This window comes from Scyliorhinus torazame, chromosome 4 (genome assembly GCF_047496885.1).
Source record: "Scyliorhinus torazame isolate Kashiwa2021f chromosome 4, sScyTor2.1, whole genome shotgun sequence".
Classification (NCBI taxonomy): domain Eukaryota; kingdom Metazoa; phylum Chordata; class Chondrichthyes; order Carcharhiniformes; family Scyliorhinidae; genus Scyliorhinus; species Scyliorhinus torazame.
In genome coordinates this window covers 266,952,513-266,975,646 of record NC_092710.1, presented here as the reverse complement: position 1 = coordinate 266,975,646, position 23,134 = coordinate 266,952,513, and the positions used below count along the sequence as shown (strand labels likewise).

The 23,134-nt window shown below is 45.3% G+C and overlaps 1 protein-coding gene across 1 annotated transcript in view; it reads right to left on the bottom strand.

Moving 5' to 3' along the window:
• Positions 1–11,135: 11,135 nt before the first annotated feature.
• The window catches only part of mdn1 (midasin AAA ATPase 1), a 239,387-nt gene continuing 227,388 nt past the window's right edge, over positions 11,136–23,134 (bottom strand). Inside the window, exons 95-102 of the mRNA XM_072499762.1 lie at positions 21,670–21,759; positions 20,994–21,109; positions 17,495–17,669; positions 16,608–16,681; positions 14,570–14,684; positions 13,707–13,770; positions 12,133–12,275; positions 11,136–11,712 (exon numbers count right to left, since the gene is read on the bottom strand). Of these exons, the coding sequence (XP_072355863.1) occupies positions 11,527–11,712; positions 12,133–12,275; positions 13,707–13,770; positions 14,570–14,684; positions 16,608–16,681; positions 17,495–17,669; positions 20,994–21,109; positions 21,670–21,759 (963 nt within the window). The 3' untranslated portion in view covers positions 11,136–11,526. The remainder of the gene's footprint in view (positions 11,713–12,132; positions 12,276–13,706; positions 13,771–14,569; positions 14,685–16,607; positions 16,682–17,494; positions 17,670–20,993; positions 21,110–21,669; positions 21,760–23,134) is intronic.

The window sequence follows — 23,134 nt, the reverse complement described above, 5'->3', positions numbered from 1 at the left end:
CGCTATGGTGGTAAGATTCCACCGCTTCACCGATAAGGAGTGTGTCCTGCGATGGGCGAAGAAGGAGCGGAGCAGCAAGTGGGAGAACACCGAGATCCGTATCTATCAGGACTGGAGTGCAGAGCTGGCCAAGAAGCGTGCGGGATTCAACCTGGCCGAGGCGGTCCTCCACAGCAAAGGGGTGAAGTTCGGGCTGTTACAACCGGCGAGGCTGTGGGTTACATATCAGGACTGGCACCACTATTTTGAAACGCCGGACGAGGCATGGACTTTTATCAAGAATGAGAAGCTGGACTCGAGCTAATGGACTGTAGTATGTTGTGGGGGTTGATGGTGGGGTGTGGGGGCTGGGGGGGCAGTATGTTGGGGTTTTCCCTGTGTTCTCTTGTGTTTTTATTGCCCCCTTTGCCCTGGGCCCTCGAGGTTTTGGGCGAGATCGCAGTTGGGAAGAGCTGCGTCACAGGTGGTGGGGTTGGCCCAGACAGGGAGAGCGGTTTATCCGCTCAATGGTGGGGGCAGTACCCGAAGCTAGGGGGTTTGAGAGTATTGTGCCTTGCGTTTTTTTCTTCTTTTTCTGTACACACGGGGTGTAGGGGGGGGCGTAACGGGACTCTCTTTACCTCATTTAGGTGGGGGGGGGGGGGGGGGGGGGGCTGGAGACTTGTAAGGGGAGCCGACAGTGGGATTGGAGGTGGAGGCAGGAGCGGCCGGGGTCAGCATGAGTCAGCTGGCTTGCGGGAGTGCAATGGGGGGGGGTTAAGCGAATGCTTGACTGGGGGGGGGGGGGGGGGGCGGGTGGCTGGGATGCTGCTTTGCTGATTGAAGGAGAATCGATTTTAAATGGGGAGAGTCGGGACGGGGAGCCTCCGGCTGGGGTGCTGGAGTGTGCGGGAGGCGCGGGCACGTGACTGGTCTAAAAAAGGAGATGGCTAGTCGGCGGGGGGGGGGGGGGGGGGGGGGGGGGTTAAATTAGCCTCCCGACCAGGCTGATCACGTGGAATGTAAGAGGCCTGAATAGGCCGACCAAGAGGGCCCGTGTGTTTTCGCACTTAAGGGGGCTAAAGGCAGACATAGCCATGATACAAGAAACAGATCTGAAGATCGCTGATCAAACCAGGCTGAGGAAGGGATGGGTGGGGCAGGTTTTCCACTCCGGACTGGATGCGAAGACCGGGGGGGGTCGCAATTTTGGTGAGCAAGTGGTGGCATTCGAGGTGGCGGGTATTGTGGCGGATAAAGGGGGTAGATATATTATGGTGAGTGGCAAGTTGCAGGGGGCCCCGGTGGTGCTAGTGAATGTGTATGCTCCGAACTGGGAAGATGCAGGGTTCATGTAGCAGATGTTGAGTAGGATTCCGGATTTGGAGTCAAGCAGTTTGGTAATGTGGGGGGGGGGGCACTTCAATACGGTCCTGGACCCGGTACTGGACCGGTCTAGGTCGAGATCGGGTAAGAGGCGGCAGCGGCCAAGGTCCTGAGGGGGTTCATGGACCAGATGGGGGGAGTGGACCCGTGGAGATTTGCCAGGCCAAGGAGTTTTCTTTCTTCTCCCATGTGCACAAGGCGTACTCACGGATTGATTTTTTTTTGTGGTTAAGTAGGGCGCTAATACCGAGAATGGAGGGGGTGGAGTTTTCGGCCATTGCGATCTCAGACCATGCCCCGCACTGGGTGGAGTTGGGACTGGGGGAGGAGAGAGGCCAACACCCTCTGTGGAGACTGGACGTAGGACTATTGGCGGATGAGGAGGTCTGTGGACGGATTCGACGGTGTATCCAAAGCTATGTGGAGACCAATGATACAGGGGAGGTTTCACTGAGTGTAGTCTGGGAGGCGCTGAAGGCAATTATCAGAGGGGAGATAATTTCAGTCAGGGCCAACAGGGAGAAGAGGGACAGGATGGAGAGGTTGGTGGGGGAGATACTTAGGGTGGACAGGAGGTATGCGGAATCCCCCGAGGAGGGGTTGTTAAAGGAGCGCCGGTGTCTGCAGGCGGAGTTTGACCTGCTTACCACGGGGAAGGCTGAGGCTCAGTTGAGGAAGGTACAAGAAGTGGTGTGAGTATGGGGAGAAGGCAAGCAGGATGCTGGCACATCAACTGCGGAAGAGAGGCGGCCAGGGCGATTGGGGGAATTAGGGATGGGGGGGGGGGGGGTGGTAACACGGTGCTGAGCTCGGCAAGGATCAACAAGGTCTTCAAGGACTTTTATGGCAAATTGAGTCAGAACCCGGGGGGGGGGGGGGGGGGGTGAAGCAATTCCTGGACCAACGGAGGTTCCCTAAGGTGGAGTGGGGGCGGGTAGAGGGATTGGGGGCGACGATTGAGATGGAGGAATTGGTTAAGGGGTTGGAGGGTACGCAGTCGGGCAAGGCCCCGGGACTGGATGGGTAACACGTAGAATTTAAAGGAAATTCTCAGAGCTGCTGGGTCCTCTATTGTTGAGAACATTTAACGAGGCTAAGGAAAATGGAACCCTTCCCCCGACGATGTCGCAGGCTCTGATCTCGCTCATCCTTGAGCGAGATAAGGACCCATTGCAATGTGGCTCCTATAAGCCAATTTTGCTCCTTAATGTAGATGCCAAACTGTTGGCCAAGATCTTGGCCCCTAGGATTGAGGACTGTGTCCCGGGAGTGATCAATTAGGATCAGACTGGGTTTGTGAAGGGCAAGCAGTTGAACACGAATGTGCGGAGGCTCCGGAATGTGGTCATGATGCCCTCGGAAGGGGGGGGTGGGGGGGGAGGAAGAGATGCAGAAGTGGTGGCGGCAATGGACGCGGAGAAAGCCTTCGATCGGGTGGAGTGGGAGTATCTGTGGGAAGTGTTAGGCAGATTTGGGTTTGGAGAGGAATTTATAGGGTGGGATAAATTGTATCAGGCCCCGGTAGCGAGTGTGTCAACGAACCGGCTGCGGTCGGAGTACTTTAGGTTACATAGAGGAACGAGGCATGGTTGCTCCCTGTCCCCCTCTGCTGTTTTCCCTGGCAATCGAGCCGCTGGCCATGGCGTTGAGGGAGTCCAGAAACTGGAAGGGGCTGGTTGGGGCGGGGCGGGGGTGAGGGAGGGGGGGTGGGGGTGGGGGGGGTGGGAGAGCATCGGGTTTCACTGTATGCGGATGACCTGCTCCTGTACATTGCGGATCCGGTGGAGGGGATGGTGGAGGTCATGCGGATCCTTAGAGATTGCGGGGACTTTTCGGGGTATAAGCTGAATGTTGGGAAAAGCGAGCTTTTTGTGATACATGGAAGTGGCCAGGAAAAGAGATTGGGAGAGCTACCGCTAAAGATGGTGGAGAGGAGCTTTCGCTACTTGGGCAGTCAGGTGGCTAAGAGTTGAGATGCCCTGCACAAGCTCAATTTAGCGCGGCTGGTGGAGCAGATGGAGGAGGACTTTAAGAGGTGGGACATGCTGCTGCTTTCCCTGGCGGGCAGGGTGCAGTCCGTGAAGATGATGGTCCTCCCCAGGTTCTTGTTAGTCTTCCAGTGCCTTCCCATCTTCATCCCCAAGTCTTTTTCAAACGGGTAAACAGGATTATTACAGGATTTGTATGGGCAAACAAGACCCTGCGTGTTAAGAGACGGTTCTGAGAGCGCGGTGGGGGTGGGCTGGCGCTGCAGAATTTTGGCAGCTGTTATTGGACAGCGAATATATCCATGATTCGGAAGTGGGTAGTAGAGGAAGGGGCGGGGCAGCATGGAAGCGGTTGGAGGTGGCGTCTTGCAGAGATACTAGCCTGGGGGCATTGATAACGGCTCTGCTGCCGTTCCCGCCGACACGGTACACCACGAGCCCAGTGGTGGCAGCGACATTGAGGATCTGGGGTCAGTAGAGACGGCACAGCGGGGAGGCAAGGGCTTCAGTCTGGACCCCGATACGGAACAATCACAGGTTCGTTCCAAGTAGAATAGATGGTGGGTTCCTAAGCTGGCACAGAGCAGGTATCAAAAGGATGGGGGACTTGTTTATTGATGGGACTTTTGCTAGTCTGAGGGCACTGGAGGAGAAATTTGGGCTACCCCCAGGGAATACCTTTAGGTACATGCAGGTTCGGGCATTCGTGAAAAAGCAGGTGGGGGACTTTCCATTGTTACCTGCCCGGAGGATACAGGATGGGTGGTCTCGGGCACGTGGGTGGGGGATGGCAAGGTATCGGACATATACCAGGAGCTGCAGGAGGCCTCAGTGGAAGAGCTGAAGGGCAAGTGGGAGGAGGAGCTGCAGGAGGGCCTGTGGGCGGACGCGCTGGGCAGGGTGAATTCCTCCTCATCTTGTGCCAGGCTTAGCCTAATTTAGTTTAAGGTGGTGCACCGGGCGCATATGACAGGGGCGAGAATGAGTAAGTTCTTTGGGGTAGAGGATAGACGTGTGAGATGCTCCGAGCCCAGCGAACCATACCCATATGTCTGGACATGCCCGGCACTTACAGAATTTTGGAAAAGCTTTGCAAAGGCTATGTCCAAGGTCTTGGACACTCGGGTAAAACTGAGCTGGGGGATAGCGATATTTGGGGTGTCAGGCGATCCGGGAGTGCAGGCGTCAAAAGAGGCCGGAGTTCTGGCCTTTACCAAGAGCCGCCTCTGGGCTACCAAGGAGGCAATGTGGAGCGACGCGAAATCCCCAAGTGTAGAGGCTTGGGTCAGTGACATGGCTGGATTTCTCAGGTTGAAAGATAAAGTTTGCCTTGCGAGGGTACGTGCAGGGGTTCTCCAGGCGGTGGCAACCGTTCCTTGACTTTCTCACGGAACATTAAGTGGTCAGCAGCAGCAAACCAGATTGTGGGGGGGGGGGGGGGGGTTGGGATAGATTTTATTTGTAAAGGGCAGATACCCCACCTTGTTTTGCTAATTTGTTTTGTTTTCTTGATCATTACTGTGCTTTTTGTTGTTTTCTTTTTGTAATGGTTTGTAAAAATTATTGAAAAATTTTGAATAAAAACAAATTAAAAAAAAAAGGACAGGGTAGCTTCTAGAACGGGGGTGAGTGAGGGGAAATTATCAGAAATCTCTAAAGAACTTATGGAGGGGGAGGAAACCGATAGGTGAGCGAAAGCGTAAGTGGGACAATGAGTGGGTAAGGAGTTAGAAGCGGGCCTGTGGGAGGATGCTCGGAGCAGTTTAAAAAAAATAAAAAATTTAGAGTGCCCAATTCATTTTTTCCAATTAAGGGGCAATTTAGCATGGCCAATCCACCTAGCCTGCACATATTTGGGTTGTGGGGGCGAAACCCATGCCACCACAGGGAGAATGGCAGGGCAGGCAATAAACAAAGAAATAACTGATGCATGTAGAAATGGTACAGCAGTTATCATGGGGGATTTTAATCTACATGTCGATTGGTTTAACCAGGTCGGTCAAGGTAGCCTTGAGGAGGAGTTTATAGAATGTATCCGCGATAGTTTCCTAGAACAGTATGTAATGGAACCTACAAGGGAACAAGCGGTCCTAGATCTGGTCCTGTGTAATGAGACAGGATTGATTCAGGATCTCATAGTTAGGGATCCTCTCAGAAGGAGCGATCACAATATGGTGGAATTTAAAATACAGATGGAGGGTGAGAAGGTAAAATCAAGCACTAGTGTTTTGTGCTTAAACAAAGGAGATTACAATGGGATGAGAGAAGAACTAGCTAAGGTAGACTGGGAGCAAAGACTTTATGGTGAAACAGTTGAGGAACAGTGGAGAACCTTCCAAGTGATTTTTCACAGTGCCCAGCAAAGGTTTATACCAACAAAAAGGAAGGACGGTAAAAAGAGGGAAAATCGACCGTGGATATCTAAGGAAATAAGGGAGAGTATCACATTGAAGGAAAAACATACAAAGTAGCAAAGATCAGTGGGAGACTAGAGGACTGGGAAACCTTTAGGGGGCAACAGAAAGCTACTAAAAAAGCTATAAAGAGTAAGATAGATTATGAGTGTAAACTTGCTCGAATATAAAAACAGATAGTAAAAGTTTCTACAAATATATAAAACAAAAAAGAGTGGCTAAGGTAAATATTGGTCCTTTAGAGGATGAGAAGGGAGATTTAATAATGGGTGATGAGGAAATGGCTGAGGAACTGAACAGGTTTTTTGGGGTCGGTCTTCACAGTGGAAGACACAAATAACATGCCAGTGACTGATGGAAATGAGGCTATGACAGGTGAGGACCTTGAGAGGATTGTTATCACCAAGGAGGTAGTGATGGGCAAGCTAATGGGGCTAAAGGTAGACAAGTCTCCTGGCCCTGATGGAATGCATCCCAGAGTGCTAAAAGAGATGGCTAGGGAAATTGCAAATGCATTAGTGATAATTTACCAAAATTCACTACTCTGGGGTGGTCCTGGCGGATTGGAAATTAGCAAACATGACACCACCGTTTAAAAAAGGAGGTAGGCAGAAAGCAGGTAATTATAGGCCAGTGAGCTTAACTTCGGTAGTCGGGAAGATGCTAGAATCTATCATCAAGGAAGAAATAGCGAGGCATCTGGATGGAAATTGTCCAATTGGGCAGACGCAGCATGGGTTCATAAAGGGCAGGTCATGCCTAACTAATTGAGTGGAATTTTTTGAGGACATTACCAGTGCGGTGCGGTAGATAACGGGGAGCCAATGGATGTGGTATATCTGGATTTCCAGGAAGCCTTTGACAAGGTGCCACACAAAAGGTTGCTGCATAAGATAAAGATGCATGGCATTAAGGGGAAAGGAGTAGCATGGATAGAGGATTGGTTAATTAATACAAAGCAAAGAGTGGGGACTAATGGGTGTTTCTCTGGTTGGCAATCAGTAGTGTTGCTCTTATTAGCCTGAGTTTATTAGCTCTGATTACGTCACCTTTGCTCACGTGTCGCCAGGTATCTTTCTGATACCGCCACGTGGTTCAAGTTCAAGTTATGATTAATAAGTCAGCACACCGCTTAGTAAGATTGAAATCAACGGTCATTTATTATATACAACAAGTAATGTTTACACAATAATACTATCTATATAATAAACCTATCACTACTGGCCAATACTTAACTTTAGGAAGAGCCCACCAGGTCAGGAAAACGAATGGCTTATCCAATCGGATCTGGCCAGCGGGATTCAAAAGGCTGCTACAGGTCGATGGCTAGGAGTCTTTACCGGATAGCGATCGTTGGATTCAAACTTACAGTTGCCGGTTGCTGTTCTTGCGAAGGTCTCGAGCAGGCGAAGGGAGAGAGAGCGAGATCTGAACTTGGCTCCTCACTTTATAGGGCCCAGGGGCTTCCCGCCTCCCGGGCCGGATCTTGACCCCGAGTCCCAAGTGATTGGACCTGTTCCCAATCACTGGGGTCGATATGTCCAATTGCGAGGCGATTCCCCGATCGGGGGGGTGGTTGTTCACCTGCCTTTGTTTTGGCCACTGCAGGCGCCGACAGGTCTGGCCCGCTATTCAATTGCTAATATGTTGCAATTGTTCCCGGGGATAGCCGATTACACTGCAGATGTCTGGGAGGGTGGGCTGTTAATAGCCCTGAGTATCGATCTGGGCCAACTTCCCCAGAGCTGAATATGCTATTCTGTCTGCAGCTGTCCGTTTCTGTCTTGTTACCTGCTTTTCCCAGCAGCCTTCCCGGTTAGCCATTTTAAATCGGGTTTTGGCCAATTTAATCGGGAAGCAACCATTTTACGTGGCTACAGTAGCTAGTGGTGTCCCTCAGGGATCAGTGTTGGGCCCACAACTGTTCACAATTTACATAGATGATTTGGAGTTGGGGATCAAGGGCAATGTGTCCAAGTTTGCAGACGAATCTAAGATAAGTGGTAAAGCAAAATGTGCAGAGGATACTGGAAGTCTGCAGAGGGATTTGGATAGGTTAAGTGAATGGGCTAGGGTCTGGCAGATGAAATACAATGTTGACAAATGTGAGGTTATCCATTTTGTTAGAATAACAGCAAAAGGGATTATTATTTAAATGATAAAATATTAAAACATGCGACTGTGCTGAGAGCCCTGGGTGTGCTAGTGCATGAGTCGCAAAAAGTTGGTTTACAGGTGCAACAGGTGATTAAGAAGGCAAAGGAATTTTGTCCTTCATTGCTAGAGGGATGGAGTTTAAGACTAGGGAGGTTATGCTGCAATTGTATAAGTTGTTAGTGAGGCCACACCTGGAGTATTGTGTTCAGTTTTGGTCTCCTTCCTTGAGAAAGGACGTACTGCCACTGGAGAGTGTGCAGAGGAGATTCACTAGGTTAATCCCAGAGCTGAAGGAGTTGGATTACGAGGAGAGGTTGAGTAGACTGGGACTGTACTCGTTGGAATTTAGAAGGATGAGGGGGGGGATCTTATAGAAACATATAAAATTATGAAGGGAATAGATAGGATAGATGCAGGCAGGTTGTTTCCACTGGCGGGTGAAAGCAGAACTAGGGGGCATAGCCTCAAAATAAGGGGAAGTAGATTTAGGACTGAGTTTAGGAGGAACTTCTTCACCCAAAGGGTTGTGAATCTATGGAATTCCTTGCCCAGTGAAGCAGTAGAGGCCCCTTCATTAAATGTTTTTAAGATAAAGATAGATAGTTTTTTGAAGAATAAAGGGATTAAGGGTTATGGTGTTCGGGCCGGAAACTGGAGCTGAGTCCACAAAAGATCAGCCATGATCTCATTGAATGGTGGAGCAGGCTCGAGGGGCCAGATGGCCTACTCCTGCTTCTAGTTCTTAATGTGCAAACTCCACACGGGCAGTGATCCAGAGCCGGGATCGAACCTGGGACCTCGGCGCTGTGAGGCAACAGGGCTAACCCACTACGCCACCGTGCTGCCATGCTGAGCAGAGTCAACACGTCCTCATGTGCCAGGTTCAGCCTGATACAATTCAAGGTAGTCAACCAGGCACACATGACGGCGGCCCTGAGGAGCAGGTTTTTGGGGATAAAGGACAGGCGTGGGAGGTATGCAGGAGGGCCCGCAAACCATGGCCACATGTTTTGGCCATTCCCAAAGTTTAGGGGATTCTGGCAGGAATTTGCAGATGTCATGTCCACGGTACTAAAAACGAGGGTGGCGCCGAGTCCAGAGGTAGCGATTTTGAGTGTCCAGGGTGAGAGAGAGGTTGACGTTTTGGCCTTTGCCTCCTTGGTAGCCCGGAGACAGGTCTTATTGGCGTGGATGGACTCGTAGCCCCCAAAATCAGGGTTAGTGACATGGCTGGGTTTCTCAGACTTGAGAAAATTAAGTTTGCTCGGAGAGGATCAACGTTAGGGTTCGTTTGGAGGTGGCAGCCGTTTATCAACTTCATCTGAGAAAACTAAACTGTCAGCAGATTCAATAGGAGGGAGGGGGAAGTTAGGCTATTTTGTGTCTAGATGAGGCAGGAGCAGTGGGAGATGGAGGGATGTGTTACACACTGAACTATGTTTACATTTGTATCTGGTGTTATAAAACCATAAATGCCTTAATAAAATGTTATAGAGTACCCCAATTTTTCATCCCATTAAGGAGCAATTTAGCATAGCCAATCCACCTATCCTCCAAATCTTTTGGGTTGTGGGGAGGAGACCCACACAGACACAAGGAGAATGTGCAATCTCCACATGAACAGTGACCCAGGTCCTCGGCGCCATAAGGCAGCAGCGCTATCACTAATTATGAAGAATTTTGATCCGTGAATGAGAAATAATTTCCAGTTGTAAGGAGGTAAGTTATCAGGATACATTCATGACAATAGAATTAGCAAGGGGGATGAGAAACTTGGGTTTAAAAGAAATAGCACAGCTGTGATGGGCTGAATGGCCCCTGTATTTTTTGACTCCCATGAAGATTTATGCATTTTGTTTTGTCGCTTCACAGCCTTTTCAACATTTGTTCAATGTAAGAGTGTCAAAGGCAGCAATTGGATTTGTATTCATAAAATTTTTTTTTTTTTTTTTTTTTTATAAATCAGAATGCACTGGCAAGGTAAATCACAAAAATCAGTTGGGCTCAATAGCTTATAACCAGATGTAAACCAAATGAGGTTGCATCAAGAATATCCTCTTGAATGACAATAGGAAACAAGATAAATTCCATGCCCATGACACTACCAGCATAATGGAGCTGCTACTTCCCATAACTCCAATTTTTATGAAACATGTAAGTATTTATTTTAAAATTCAACAAGGCCAGAGTGCAAAGTAGCACTTCATCCTCCTTCAATACTCGTGAAACATCCCAACTCAAAACTTTACTACTTGAAAGAGAAATATTGAGTATTGACAGCATATTTAGAAACGGTGCTGATCGCAGGATCAACACCCTGCTTAGTGTGTCATGCATTAATTTAGAGTACCCAATACATTTTCGCCAATTAAGGGGCAATTTCACATGGCCAATCTACCTACCTTGCACATCTTTGAGTTGTGGGGTGAAACTCAGCGTCATGCATTCGGACCCTGTTTTTTATTTTGAAATTTTATGTACCTCTATAGCCACTATTTGAAGAAATGTGAAAACTGCAAAATGAAGAATAAAAAAAGAGATGGAAAAAAATCCCCAGAGTGTTGCTAATTGTATTATGTTTGACTTGTGCATGTGACCACAATTTTAATTGCAAGGCTGTTTCTTTACTGCTGCACAGGTTTTTATAAAGTAGAGCAAGAACATCTTCACCTTTCCAGATAAAGGTGCCAGAGTCCACTGGGAACTAGATAGAAAAATCTCAACTATGTTTTTTGTTCAAAGCTCCCTCAGCCAGTGGATAAAGATGGTTTCACACAACAGCTTGGGTTCAAAGCAATCAAAGGAATGAGTGTTCCTCCCAATCATATGGGTATTTTAAATGAAATACCAGGGCATAAGAACACTAGTCACGATGCCCTATGCTGTTCTTGCTCATGTATTTACTTTGTTTGGCCCCTTGTTCCGCACTGTAACCAATTACTGTGTGTCGATGTACCAATGTCAATGTTCTGATTATTCTTTGTCTACTATATACATACTGTGTACGTTCTCTCAGCCACAGAAAAATACTTCACTACTTCGGTACATGTGACAATAAATCAAATCAAATAATTGAAGAGTTTATAAATATCTTAATGCCATTTGAAGATTCTGGCTCCCAAGATTAGAAACAACTTCCCCACAGTAAAATGGATATGCCGTCTAAACTCTAAAGAACCAACGTCCATCTAAAAAGCAGACAGGGACAAGCCTTTAGCAACTGATTTATTGACCTACAAAAAGATACAAAGAATACAATCCGAAGTATCAAGCCAACTCCAAATAACACGAAAGCTTTAATTAGCCACAAATATCCACATGTTACAAAACACCTGACACTCAAAACCTCAGACAGGTTCTCACATTTAGTACAATAAACTGTGCCTTTGGCACAAACCACCATGAACACAGTGGAAAGGTTCTCAATGTGAATAGAACATTTCACATTATAAGCTTAGTCTTATATTCTCAGCCATATAACAAAGGTTTCTCTTCCCTGCTAATCTGCATTAATAGTACATTAAATATTACAGTGTGTGCAATGATTTGCAATATCAATGGACAATATAGCAACATGCATCAACTCTCTGCATTCCACGGTGTTAATGATCAGCTGCCGTCACCAGTTCAAACCACTGTCTGAGAGCATCGCTGAGCGTCTCTGGGAGGGCATTCACATTTCTTAAAATTATATAGAACGGGAATGGGAATTCTTCCATGTATGATTTAATTTCTGGACTTTCTCCTTGATCCTTGAATACAGGGACTTTAATGTCCAGAATGGAATCCTAGAAGTGCAACCAAAAACAAAAGTTAGAAGGTGGCATGAGCTGTGCAACCTTTAATGCTCCCTCCGTGTTTCAGTTAATGTTGTAAGACTAAATGTCTGCCTGGTTGGCTACGATAATGGCAGTGTGGAGAAGTTAGGATTTGTTACTTTAATGCACAATAACACCATCTCATCAATAAGCATTATACATCTAACAATAGGCTAACTTTCTTCATTCAACCGTGTAATTTCACAGGCTTTCGATCACATGCAGTTATCACCCCCACGTTCCCATTTAGAAGTGGTGTAAAATGTTTTCATGTTACAGGATTGTAGAAACTACAGCACAAGGCCATTCAGTCCAATACACCTATCCTGGTGCAAGCTCTTCAGCTGAAGCTACTCTACTTTATTCCAAAAGTTCATTGTTATTTCTTACCTTAGAGTCAGGATTGTCCAGTACAACAAAGATAACGAAAATATTGCTGTGTCGTGCAGCCTCAACAGCAGCCGTAACTCGCTCTTTCCCCTCCAAGAACAGACCTCGTCCATCAGATACGATCAGTAGTAACTGTGCTGTTTCTACAACAGAAAAAAACCATTTTATTATGGTCTTTCTTTCACCAGTTTAAAAAGGAAATCCATCTTCCTTTAAAATTTTGCACCGGTTTAAAACAGCTGCATGAAATGACAATTGGTTTCTTGCCTCATCAGCCATTAAGATACCTCAAAAAACGGTTTGAAAGTGGATAACACAATCTCAACACATCATTGCCAGAATTAAAAAAAAAAACACCACTTGTGTCATTTGTTTATTTATTTATTTATTTTAAAGAAAAAGAGTACCCAATTAATTCTTTCCAATTAAGGGGCAATCTAGCAAGGCCAATTCACCTACCCTGCGCATCTTTGGTTTGTGGAGGTGGGAGCCACGCAGACACAGGTAGAATGTGCAAACTCTACACAGACAGTGACCCGGGGCTGGGATCGAACCTGGGTCCTCAGCACCGTGATGCAGCAGTGCTAACCACTATGCCACCCTGCTACCCCTCTCATGTGCCATTTAAACCAAGCAGGGCAGTTCCTGGAGTGTGGGGTCATGTCTTACCACCATCATAAAAGCTCCAGATTCTAGAATGATTAGGGCCTCCATTCATTCCATTTCAGTTAAGGACCATCAGGATATTAATATCAATGTTGCTTGATTTGTTTCCACTGCCACTCTCAGGGCAGATAGATTCCTTAAAAGTTGGGAGGGGGAGGAAAACTTTAGTGCACATTAAGTTACAAAATAAAGCTACACAGCAGAACTAGCTTTTAACTTTCATAACTATGTTCTCGATTCATGAGTAGACAATGTGAACACAGCAACACCTGTACGATTGATTTGAAATCAGAACACGTGTATTGAACTTATACCCTTCAATTCTTCACCTGTGCAGGAAGGCACACAAAAGACTGGGATAATTTCTCACTGCATTAAAGCACTTCACAAGTGATACTGGAGGCCCATTGCTGCATGAACTGATAATCTCAGAACTGTTGGAAAGTGCTGAAGCAGACCATTTGGCCCATCAGATCTGTACCGGCTCTCCAAATGAGCAATTAACTCCGCACCATTCTCCCTTTAACCCTGCAAATTCTTCCTCCAATAACAGTCTAATTCCCTTGGAATCCTTCGATTGAAGTTGCCTCCATCACGCTTTGAGACAGAGCATTCCAGATCTTGAACACTTGCCACGTGGAAGTGTTTTTTTCCCCCTATGGCTTTTGCTTTGTTTGCAACTTGAAACCCCTCTCCTTTGCAATCCTTTCCAGAGTGTGCGGTTTATCCACTCTGTCCAGACCCCTCAAGACATCTAATCCTTTGGTTTACTCTGCACTTACAACATAGTGAAGCTAAACACTAGCATCTTACACTTATTTAAAATAAACAATATTGTAGTCTACATAGAGGTTTTGAAAATTTCTTGAATGTGGACAGCAAGTAATAAACTGGTGTAAAGCTCTGACCTGGTTTTCCCTGCTGGGAATGGTGCTGTGCTGCAAGAAACATGTTGGCTGCAGATTCCAGAAACTGCAAAGATACACAGAAGTTGTAAATCACAATTAGCTGCATTAGGTTCATTCTTCACTAAATCTGACAAGGCAAAGTGCAAGAAGAAATTCTCTACCTAGTTGTTTTGAGCTTGCTTCTCATACAATCTATTCATTTATTTTTCTGAAAGTAAAACTCTTTTGACAAAGGCACTCAAAATTGTTTTTTGATTTACTAAATTGGATTATCCAATTTGCAAGACACTTCATGATTCTCACAGCTGCCGACTCAACACACAAACAAATTAATTTGTAAGCAGCACAAATAGTCTAATTCATTCACGGAATGTGGACGTCACTGGCAAGGGCAGCATTTGTTGCCCATCTCCAATTGCCGTTGAACTGAATGGCTTGCTAGGCCATTTAAGAGTCAACCACATTGCGGTGGGTCTGGAGTCACACGTAGGCCAGACCAGGTAAGGATGGCAGATTTCCCAACCAGATGATAGTTTCACAGTCACCATTACAGAGACTAGCTTTCAATTCCAGATTTATTAATTGAATTTAAATTCCAACAGCTGCCATGGTGGGACTTTAGATCAGCACATTAGTCTGGGCTTCTGGATCATAGTTCAGTGAGATTACCACTAATTCCCCCATCCACCAATATCTTCCAAAGGCATAACCTTAGTTGTTACAGTGGAATAAATAAGCAATACTTCACCACTTTATAACCCAAGTAGACTAGACTACACCCTTTGCATAAAATTTATACACACACACGTTTGATTTGCACACAATGCTTCTTCCAAACAATTACTGTAATAACAAGCACTAACCTGAGCAATCTTCGTTTTCTTCTGCTGGAATTGACAGCTCCTCAATATTCTTGCTCCTGATTGATCATTGAATTGTTCATGGAATGGATGCAGTAATTGGACATGCTCGCCAAAGCTGAAAATTGATGACATGATTGCATCATCAGAATGTTAACAAAAGGACATTGAATAACTGCAAGGAAACTTGATAGCCACCTTCGGTAAGACAACAACTATGGTGCCAGAGCTCATCAATCAACAGTTATGAAGATGCTAGAGACATACACAGTATGTTTACAAATAGTGCTTTAGACCTAAACAAAAAACTACTTCCATTGGGCAGGAGATAGAAAAGTCTGACAACACGCACAAACAGACTCAAAAACAGCTTCTTCCCCGCTGTTACCAGACTCCTAAACGACCCTCTTATGGACTGACCTCATTAACACGACACCCTTGTATGCCAGTGTTATGTAGTTACATTGTGCACCTTGTGTTGCCCTATTATGTATTTTCTTTTCTTAATGATCTGCTCGCAGAAAAATACTTTTCACTGTATCTCGGTACACGTGACAATAAATAAAATCCAAATCAGAACAACCATGCTAAAAATTCAAAGATATCATAAAATGGGATAAATGTTTCATGGTACATTAACAGCAATCTATAACTTTTACAGATGGTACATGCAACCACCTGCTGCACCTTGGACTGTGCCGTTACGTCTTACGTAATTCATCTGATAAATGGGCGGCATGGTGGTACAGGGTTTAGAGTGTTGCCTCAGCGCTAGGGATCCGGCCTTGGTTGACTGTGTGGAGTTTACACATTCGGCCATAGTCTGCGCGAGTTTCCTTCGGTTTCCTCCCACAGTCCATTCCGGTTGTGTAGCTCCTGCTGTGGATTGGCCACGATCAATGCACGGGATAGGGTGGGGAAGTGGGCCTAAGTAGAGCGATCTATCAGAGGTTTGTTGCAGATTCGATAGGCTAAATGGCCTCCATCTGCACTGGATAATTGGCAAAAGATTGGGAATTTTCCAAATGCAAAATTGGGAGATTATTTTTGTGATGATTTAAATGACATCATACTGGGAACCAGCCCCATTCGCAACACTGGTCATATCCCCATTTCCAATTAATCACCACAGGAGGTTTCCACTAATTGTGCCTGTTTGAGCGACTTAGAAGGCTCTTAAAATTAATATCTTTCTTTTTTTTTTTTTAAACTAACTTTTTAAAATTTAGAGCACCCAATTCTGTTTTTTTTCCCAATTCAGGGGCAATTTAGCATGGCCAATCCACCTACCCTGCACATCTTTGGACTGTGGGATAAAACCAGAGCACCCGGGGGAAACCCATGCAGACAGGGTTGTGCGGGTGAGACCCATGCAAATGCCACACGGACAGTGCCTAAGGCCTGGATCGAACCCGGGTCCTCAGCGCTGTGATGCAGTAGTGGTAACCACTGCACCACCTGCCACCCGTTTAAAAATAATATCTCGTGTGCAAAGGCATAATAGGTACCTTTTAAAAACATTTGATTTGGGACAAGAACTGTATACCAATGAAGCTAGTAAATGGCTCTTTAAAGGTAATTTTCAGTTATTTAAAGTCATCTTACTCACCGGTGATGGATCATATACTCGGATACCCATTTTCAGACGCGCAAATAAATATACTGTAGTTACCACTCAAAATACATCAAGGAATACTTACTAATGTAAGATTAGAGAAACAAAAGCACATTCTAAAACACTGTTCAACTGAGCTGGTTCACACTAGTTTTATTTGTGATTATGAAGATTTTTGAACAGTGTTAGTGGCCAGATTATACTCAAAGCAAAAATTCAATTTTCAAATCAGAAGCCAACTCCGTGGAGTTGAGGCGGCAGTGCTAACCACTGTGCCAATGTGCCGAATGGAAGGTTAACAGCCTGGAAATGTTAACCCAATCGCGAGATGCTGCCTGACCATTAATTTGTTTTTGCTGATGTCCTTAAGTAAGTTTCATGTACAAATGAGTTGGCATTAGCCAACTTGTTTTTATTTATACTCACCTACACACAGCAACCTGTCCAACCTCTAGAAGCGAGAGAGCATTCCCAATTACAGCCAGTGATTCAAAGGCTAGCTGCAAAAAAAAAAAAAACAAGACACATTAGGATAAAATTGAGCTGTCCTATAAACACGTTCCAATGGTCTCCGCTCCAAGCTCTGAAGAGTCACATGGACACGAAACATTAACTCTGTTTCTCTCTCCACAGATGCTGCCAGATCTTTCCAGCACTGTTGTTAGTTCTAATTGCCTCTCCTGGGCTATGCTCCATTGCACAAAGTCACCTTCTTAACTCCGATGGTTGCATATGTATCCAAAATGAATGATAGCTACCTGGAGTGGGAACTATGGTTGATTTTACATCTACCTAGCTAGCATTATAACACTTATTTCAATCCCAGAGGTGAGATGAACTAATTCAACACAAACCAGAGATAAAATTGGAAAGTTTCCTGGTCAGGATGCCTCAATATCATTGTTTACTAAGCTAGACACGAGTAGAAAAAGATTGCTAGTCTACAAACTATATGTTACTTTCATCCTTAGTCAGACATAAGCGGTCACTTTACGAAAGATGGGAGCAACATTTAAACGTATGGAGGGAGTTTCAAGGGGTCAAGAAATGCACTTCCAATTAATGAGACATCCATCCACACAATCGAACAGGATATGCAAATATCATGTATACAGTTACAGTCAAGTGGTATGGGTGGATAACAGGGTATAGAAACATCATGCATCTATTTACAGTCTATGTGTCTATGTTTCAAAAACAACAAAGTTTAAACATCTGTACTGCCACAGGCTACTTAAACTTTCGCGACTCAAGCATTTCAAGGCTGATGCTTGCAATTGCGCAACTTCAAATCTAACTTTTTAAAACCATACCTGTTTGGAATGATTGTCAACCATACTCGAAGAATCATCAATCGCCAGACAAATCTGGTATTGCCGTTTGCTTGGCTTTGTCCTGCGAAGCCAGATTTTATCTTTACGGAACTGGCTAGCTATGTAGGGAATCACCTTGCGCATGTTTAATCGCTTTCCAGTTCTATAATCACCTCTGTACACAAACACATGAAGAGGAAACATAAATATATATATTTTTTACACCATTCCACATTTTCCCCCCAGGAAATTTCAATGAATTATTAAAAAAACTAAAATACCTACTGACAGGTTAAACCTTCCTATCTCTCTTTATATGAAGGGAATAGATGGGATAGATTTGGGGAGGGGGGGGGAAGAAAGAGTTATTTCCACTGGCCGATGAAAGCAGAACTAAGGGCCATAGCCTCAAAGGAAGGGAAAGTAAATTTAGGACTGAGTTTGGAGGAACTTCTTCACCCAAAGGGTTGTGAATCTATGGAATTCCCTGCCTAGTGAAGCAGTTGAGGCACCTTCATTAAATGTTTTCAAGATAAAGATAGGTAGTTTTTTGAAGAATAAAGGGTTATGGTGCTCGTACGGTAAAGTGGAGCTGCGTCCACAAAAGATCAGCCATGATCTCACTAAATGGCGGAACAGACTCGAAGGCCAGATGGCCTACTCCTGCTCCTAGTTCTTGTGTTTGGAGCAAGAGAACAGTTTGATATGCAGTCTCCAATAGATGCTACATGTCCATGTATTATATCACAAGTATCAATTTCAACTTTCTTGGCATTGATTTTAACCTGGTGCGTCATTCGGTCACACCCCTTAGTTCTGTTATCGACGCCTCGCGGGACTTGGGTGAATCCTGCAAGGCGCCTGAGGCTGCCGGGAAGCCCGCGAAAATGCTCTCCCCAGATTGACCGGCCGCATTGCTTCCTCTAATTGGACAGAGCACTCTGTGCCCAGCGAATGAATTAGCACAGAGGGGGAGTAGCAAATGGAAGTCCTGGCCCAGAATGCAATAAGGTAGTGGTCAAAATAAAATAAAACCAATGGGAGCTATTTTTTTTTTTTTTAAAACCATTTCAGATGATTAAATTGGTGGAAAGAAGGAATACTTTAACATGGAACATTATTCCCCCCCGTGCATCTTTTTAAATGCCACTATCACAGGTAGCAGTGTTAGTGGCAGTAGCAGATAAGCAGAAGCTGTATTCTGGCTTCAGCATCAGGGTTGACAGTGGTAGAAGATAAAAAGGTCTGAAAATGTATGTCAAGGAGTCACGTACACTCTTGACTTACAAAAAACTTCAGGTAAAAAAGAGAAATCAGCAAAATCATGGGAAATATTCATATCTGACCACCAGGAGGAACTGGGTCGTCTGCTCCATATACTGGTAGCAACAATTAAATGCCGTTGCTGGTGATTAATTATTAGATTTACTTACCTATTTACTGTGAACTAGAAACTTTGGACATCACTGAAAGGAACATCCGATGCACCATGAATTGTAAAATAAGAGATGAATGCAGTTGGGCTCATTTTTGAACTCTTAAATCTAACAGTCATTTAATCTGGCCAGCCTCCGACTAACCAGTTTCCTCATTATAAACGGAGCAGAACATGAACCCAACCAGAGTGATGAGAGCAAATTTTGCCTCCTTCACTCGACAGCCAATTTGGTTCATGTCAGGCCAGCATTTGCTCAAGGCCATGGACACAGTCATTGCTGGGATTCTTTTCCAGTGGCTGTGCGCTCCGGCTGGACTGAAACCCTTTATTCGAACCAACTGACTTGACTCCGGATTAGGGCAAAAAAAATTTTTTTTTAAATTACGGTGGGCCACATACAAAAGTAGTTAATCGAAAATTTTATCGACTTTGTTTTACATGGATCCTCACAGGCCCTGACTTCAACAATTAAAACAATCCCACTGCACAAACTGGTAATTAAAACCAGCATCTTGTATCAAAATTAAGAGGAGCAGAATTTTAAACAGATAACACTGCAAACTCCTACCCACTACCACAAACAACTCAGCAACTGAACTCCTCCCTCAGCTCTTGGGAGCCTCAGAACTGAATCAACAGTAAGGAGATTTTTGTAGGTGGGGTGATGCAGGGCAATGGTTTGACACTTGGGGACTGTGGCGCGGCACAGCTCAAACTTCCCTGTGGCTTAGCCGGCAAAGGCAACACAACTGAGGCAGCCGATGAAAGACGACCACCAATTTGTAACTACCCATATTGTGGGCCGCACGGTAGCACACGTGGAAAGCACTGTGGCTTCACAGCAGCAGGGTCCCAGGTTCGATTCCCCACTGGGTCACTGTGTGCGTAGTCTGCACGTTCTCCCCGTGTCGGTGTCGGTTTCCTCCGGGTGCTCCGGTTTCCTCCCACAGTCCAAAGACAAACAGGTTAGATGGATTGGCCATGCTAAATTGCCCCCCAAAAAAGGTTAGGAGGGGTTATTGGGTTACAGGGATAGGGTGGAAGTGAGGGTTTAAGTGGGTCGGTGCAGACTTGATGGGCTGAATTGCCTCCTTCTGCACTGTATGTTCCATGTGTATAGAGGCTGGTCCCAGGGGTTGGCTTCTCAAGGTTGATAAAAGCTAGTCCTTTGTATTCAGTCTCCAGATGGTGGGCAGAATCAGCCAACCATGATCACTAACTTGTTTACCCACTGCTGGAAAGCAGGTGTGAAGACAGGATCCCAGTGGATTGCCCAGTGTACCCAAGCCTAACCACATATGTTCGGTTCCATGCTGTGGCCATGTGCTGCCTCCACATGTTATACCCCCGCAGCTTCTGGGTTGCTATTTTTTTGAGCTACATGTTAAAGTGGTCAATTTATTTAGCTGGAAACCCAACACTGACACACATGCTTGATCCAGCCTCGCTTTACCTTACTCTCCCGGTCCGAAGAAAAATGCTCAGTGTTCAATGCTCATTGCGCCCTCCACCACAACACATTCCGCCACTAACGCCCAACAAACAAGCCTCTCCCCACATGAGGCAAGAAAGCTGGGACAGGGGAAATCTGGATGGTCCTACTCATTAATTGCTGTGGTTCTGGCAGTCTCCAAGTGGAGGCATTGGTCAGGATCAGACACGAACAGAACAAAACCTGTGTTTGTTTATGAGGTGAAGCCACTTCCTTTTAAGTACCTAAATCATAGCACAGTATATTCATGACAGGAATCAAAGAATGGAAACAATTAAAAATTATATTCTGAAACCTCTTTCTTTAATAAATAAGCCAACTATCCAATGGTTATGTAGCATGTATTCCACACTTGCTTTGTTGGTTGAAAAACAAAACATGTGGTCCATGAAAAAACAGAAAAATCCAAGTACAATTTTAGAATAGAATGGTTTCGGATGGGAGCATCTGTAATCTTAAACTGCTCATCATTTGTTAATGTTGATGCCAGAGAGTTCATTGATTTAAAAAACCCACTTCCAACCATCCAGAATAATAATAGAAAACAATAAAGGGCTGAGTATACTGACCGGAGTTTAGCTGCCTGGGTGGGTTCGAGGATGAGCCGAAGCTGTTCACACAGTTGCTGTGACAGTGGAGTTGTCAATGCCTGATATTGCTGCCACATCTCAGCAGCAACTCTCTCCTGGCAAGTGTAGATCACAAAGCAAAATGAGGGGAAACTATCAGAATATAGTAACAAAGAATCGAAACATTTCAGCAATTACATTCCCAGTATCAGCAGGCGAATGTTCATCTGTTCAATAGAACTGTGACTCTTGAGACACAAGCATCCCAAGAGAGAGCTGGCTTAGCTCAGTGGGCTAGACAGCTGGTTTGTGATGCAGAACAAGGCCAGCAGCGCGGGTCCAATCCTGTACCAGCTGAGAATTCGGAGTTCTCCGTGTACCCGAACAGGCGCTGCAATGTGGCGACTAGGGGCTTTTCACAGTAACTCCATTGCAGCGTTAATGTAAGCGTGGGACAATAAAGATTATTTATTTATAGGATCGATAGCCCAAGGGTTCTCATGATATTCCCACCCCCACTATCAGAGCAACCCACCAGAAAGCAGGAAAGGTTTCAAGAGAGGGGGCTTCAATTTTGCTGTTTTGCAATTTAAAAAATATGACTAAAAAGCTCTTCACTTAAACTGCTCTTCACCTTTATCAATCCATTCATCAATTCGGAGGGTCTTTTGCTTACCTCTTCTGGATTTCCAGCCTCCTGATTTCGCCAAGCATCCAGCTGCTCTTCCAGCTGTTTACGTAGCTCCTCCGAGTCAGGAACAACTCTCTGGAAAACACACAAGTCACTTAACTTAAGGCTAGAACAGAGGCACAGCAAATATACTGATAGTAGTTAATACACCACCCATATCAATTCACAATTCACAATTGGCAATTCCCTTAGAGTACAAGTACAGTGAAAACATTAAAATCTCATACTAAAGATGAATGAGCAATAGACAAGGGAGTAAGAGGTTTCATTTTAAGACCCCATTTGGCTCATTTACTGCACACTCCTGTAAAATGTGACCATATTTCAGAGACAAACACAGACAATTGGATACTGACAACAGCTCGGGTGACATTTTACCATTTAATTGCTTTTTTGGGGACTCCTCTGTGCACACCATTTCCCAAATCGGGCACAAGAGACAGATGAAATGAAGTTGAGATGCCCCCTTGAGAAATGCATTCTGGACAGGCCCAATCCAGCACCCTGGACCAGGGTTTTTACAAAGTGCTGGTCGCGTCCTGGGGATGCGTATCGGGAGTGTCACGGAGCAATCGTTCGTGGTGTCACCGCTGTGGTCCCAATCGCGAGAGTAGTGCCCAACTGTTGCTACCGACTTTTAAATAGAGAATGGCGACTGCTGCCCCCTTTTAAATGAAAAGAAATGAAGCTGTGTGCAGTCTTCTGGCCAAAAGCGGCAACACTGAGCAGGTCACGTACACTTGACGTCAAGCATCCTCCAAATATGGTACTTTTGGCACAAAATCAGAGCAGAGCTTCTTCCATTTTCTAACTACTCACAAGCAAGACAAGAGGACTGAGAAGAGGGATAGTTTTCTTTAAAAAGTGAGAGATGGCCAGAGACTCAAATAGGCAGTGTACCTACTGGACAGGATCTCTCAACAGAATCTGGAGAGAGTTGTTCAGGAGAGTCCAGGGTAGGACAAAGCAGTGCTAGTGTTAGCTCTGTACAGAGCTCCAGGACCTCTGGTAACAGTCTACCTCTGGTTAACAGCCTACAAAGAGAAAACTTAACTCGGAACAAAGCAGTAGAAAGAGGATTTCTTGAGGTATGGTTTTGTCAATTGTGCAATTGCAAATAAGGGGATGCAAAGCCAATGTAGTATATGCAGGGAATAACTGGCAATTGAGAAGAGAAATTTCAGATTTTGAAAGATAGGTGGTGGGTAAAAAATTCCCTTGAGGTCGAGACCCCAGTCTTCCAGCAGACTCCAAATTAAAAGACTACCCTGCTGTATCTGACCTGTGATAGCACATTAACAACACGGCAAGCCCATGAGATTGTCAGCATTCTGCAGTAGCATCTCCTCGGAATATCCAGTGCAGATAAAACAAGCATTTTGTTGCTATTGCCCTCCAGGAAGACCTACATGTGCAAGGTTGGATTTTCCATTTTCAGAAAGATGAAGTA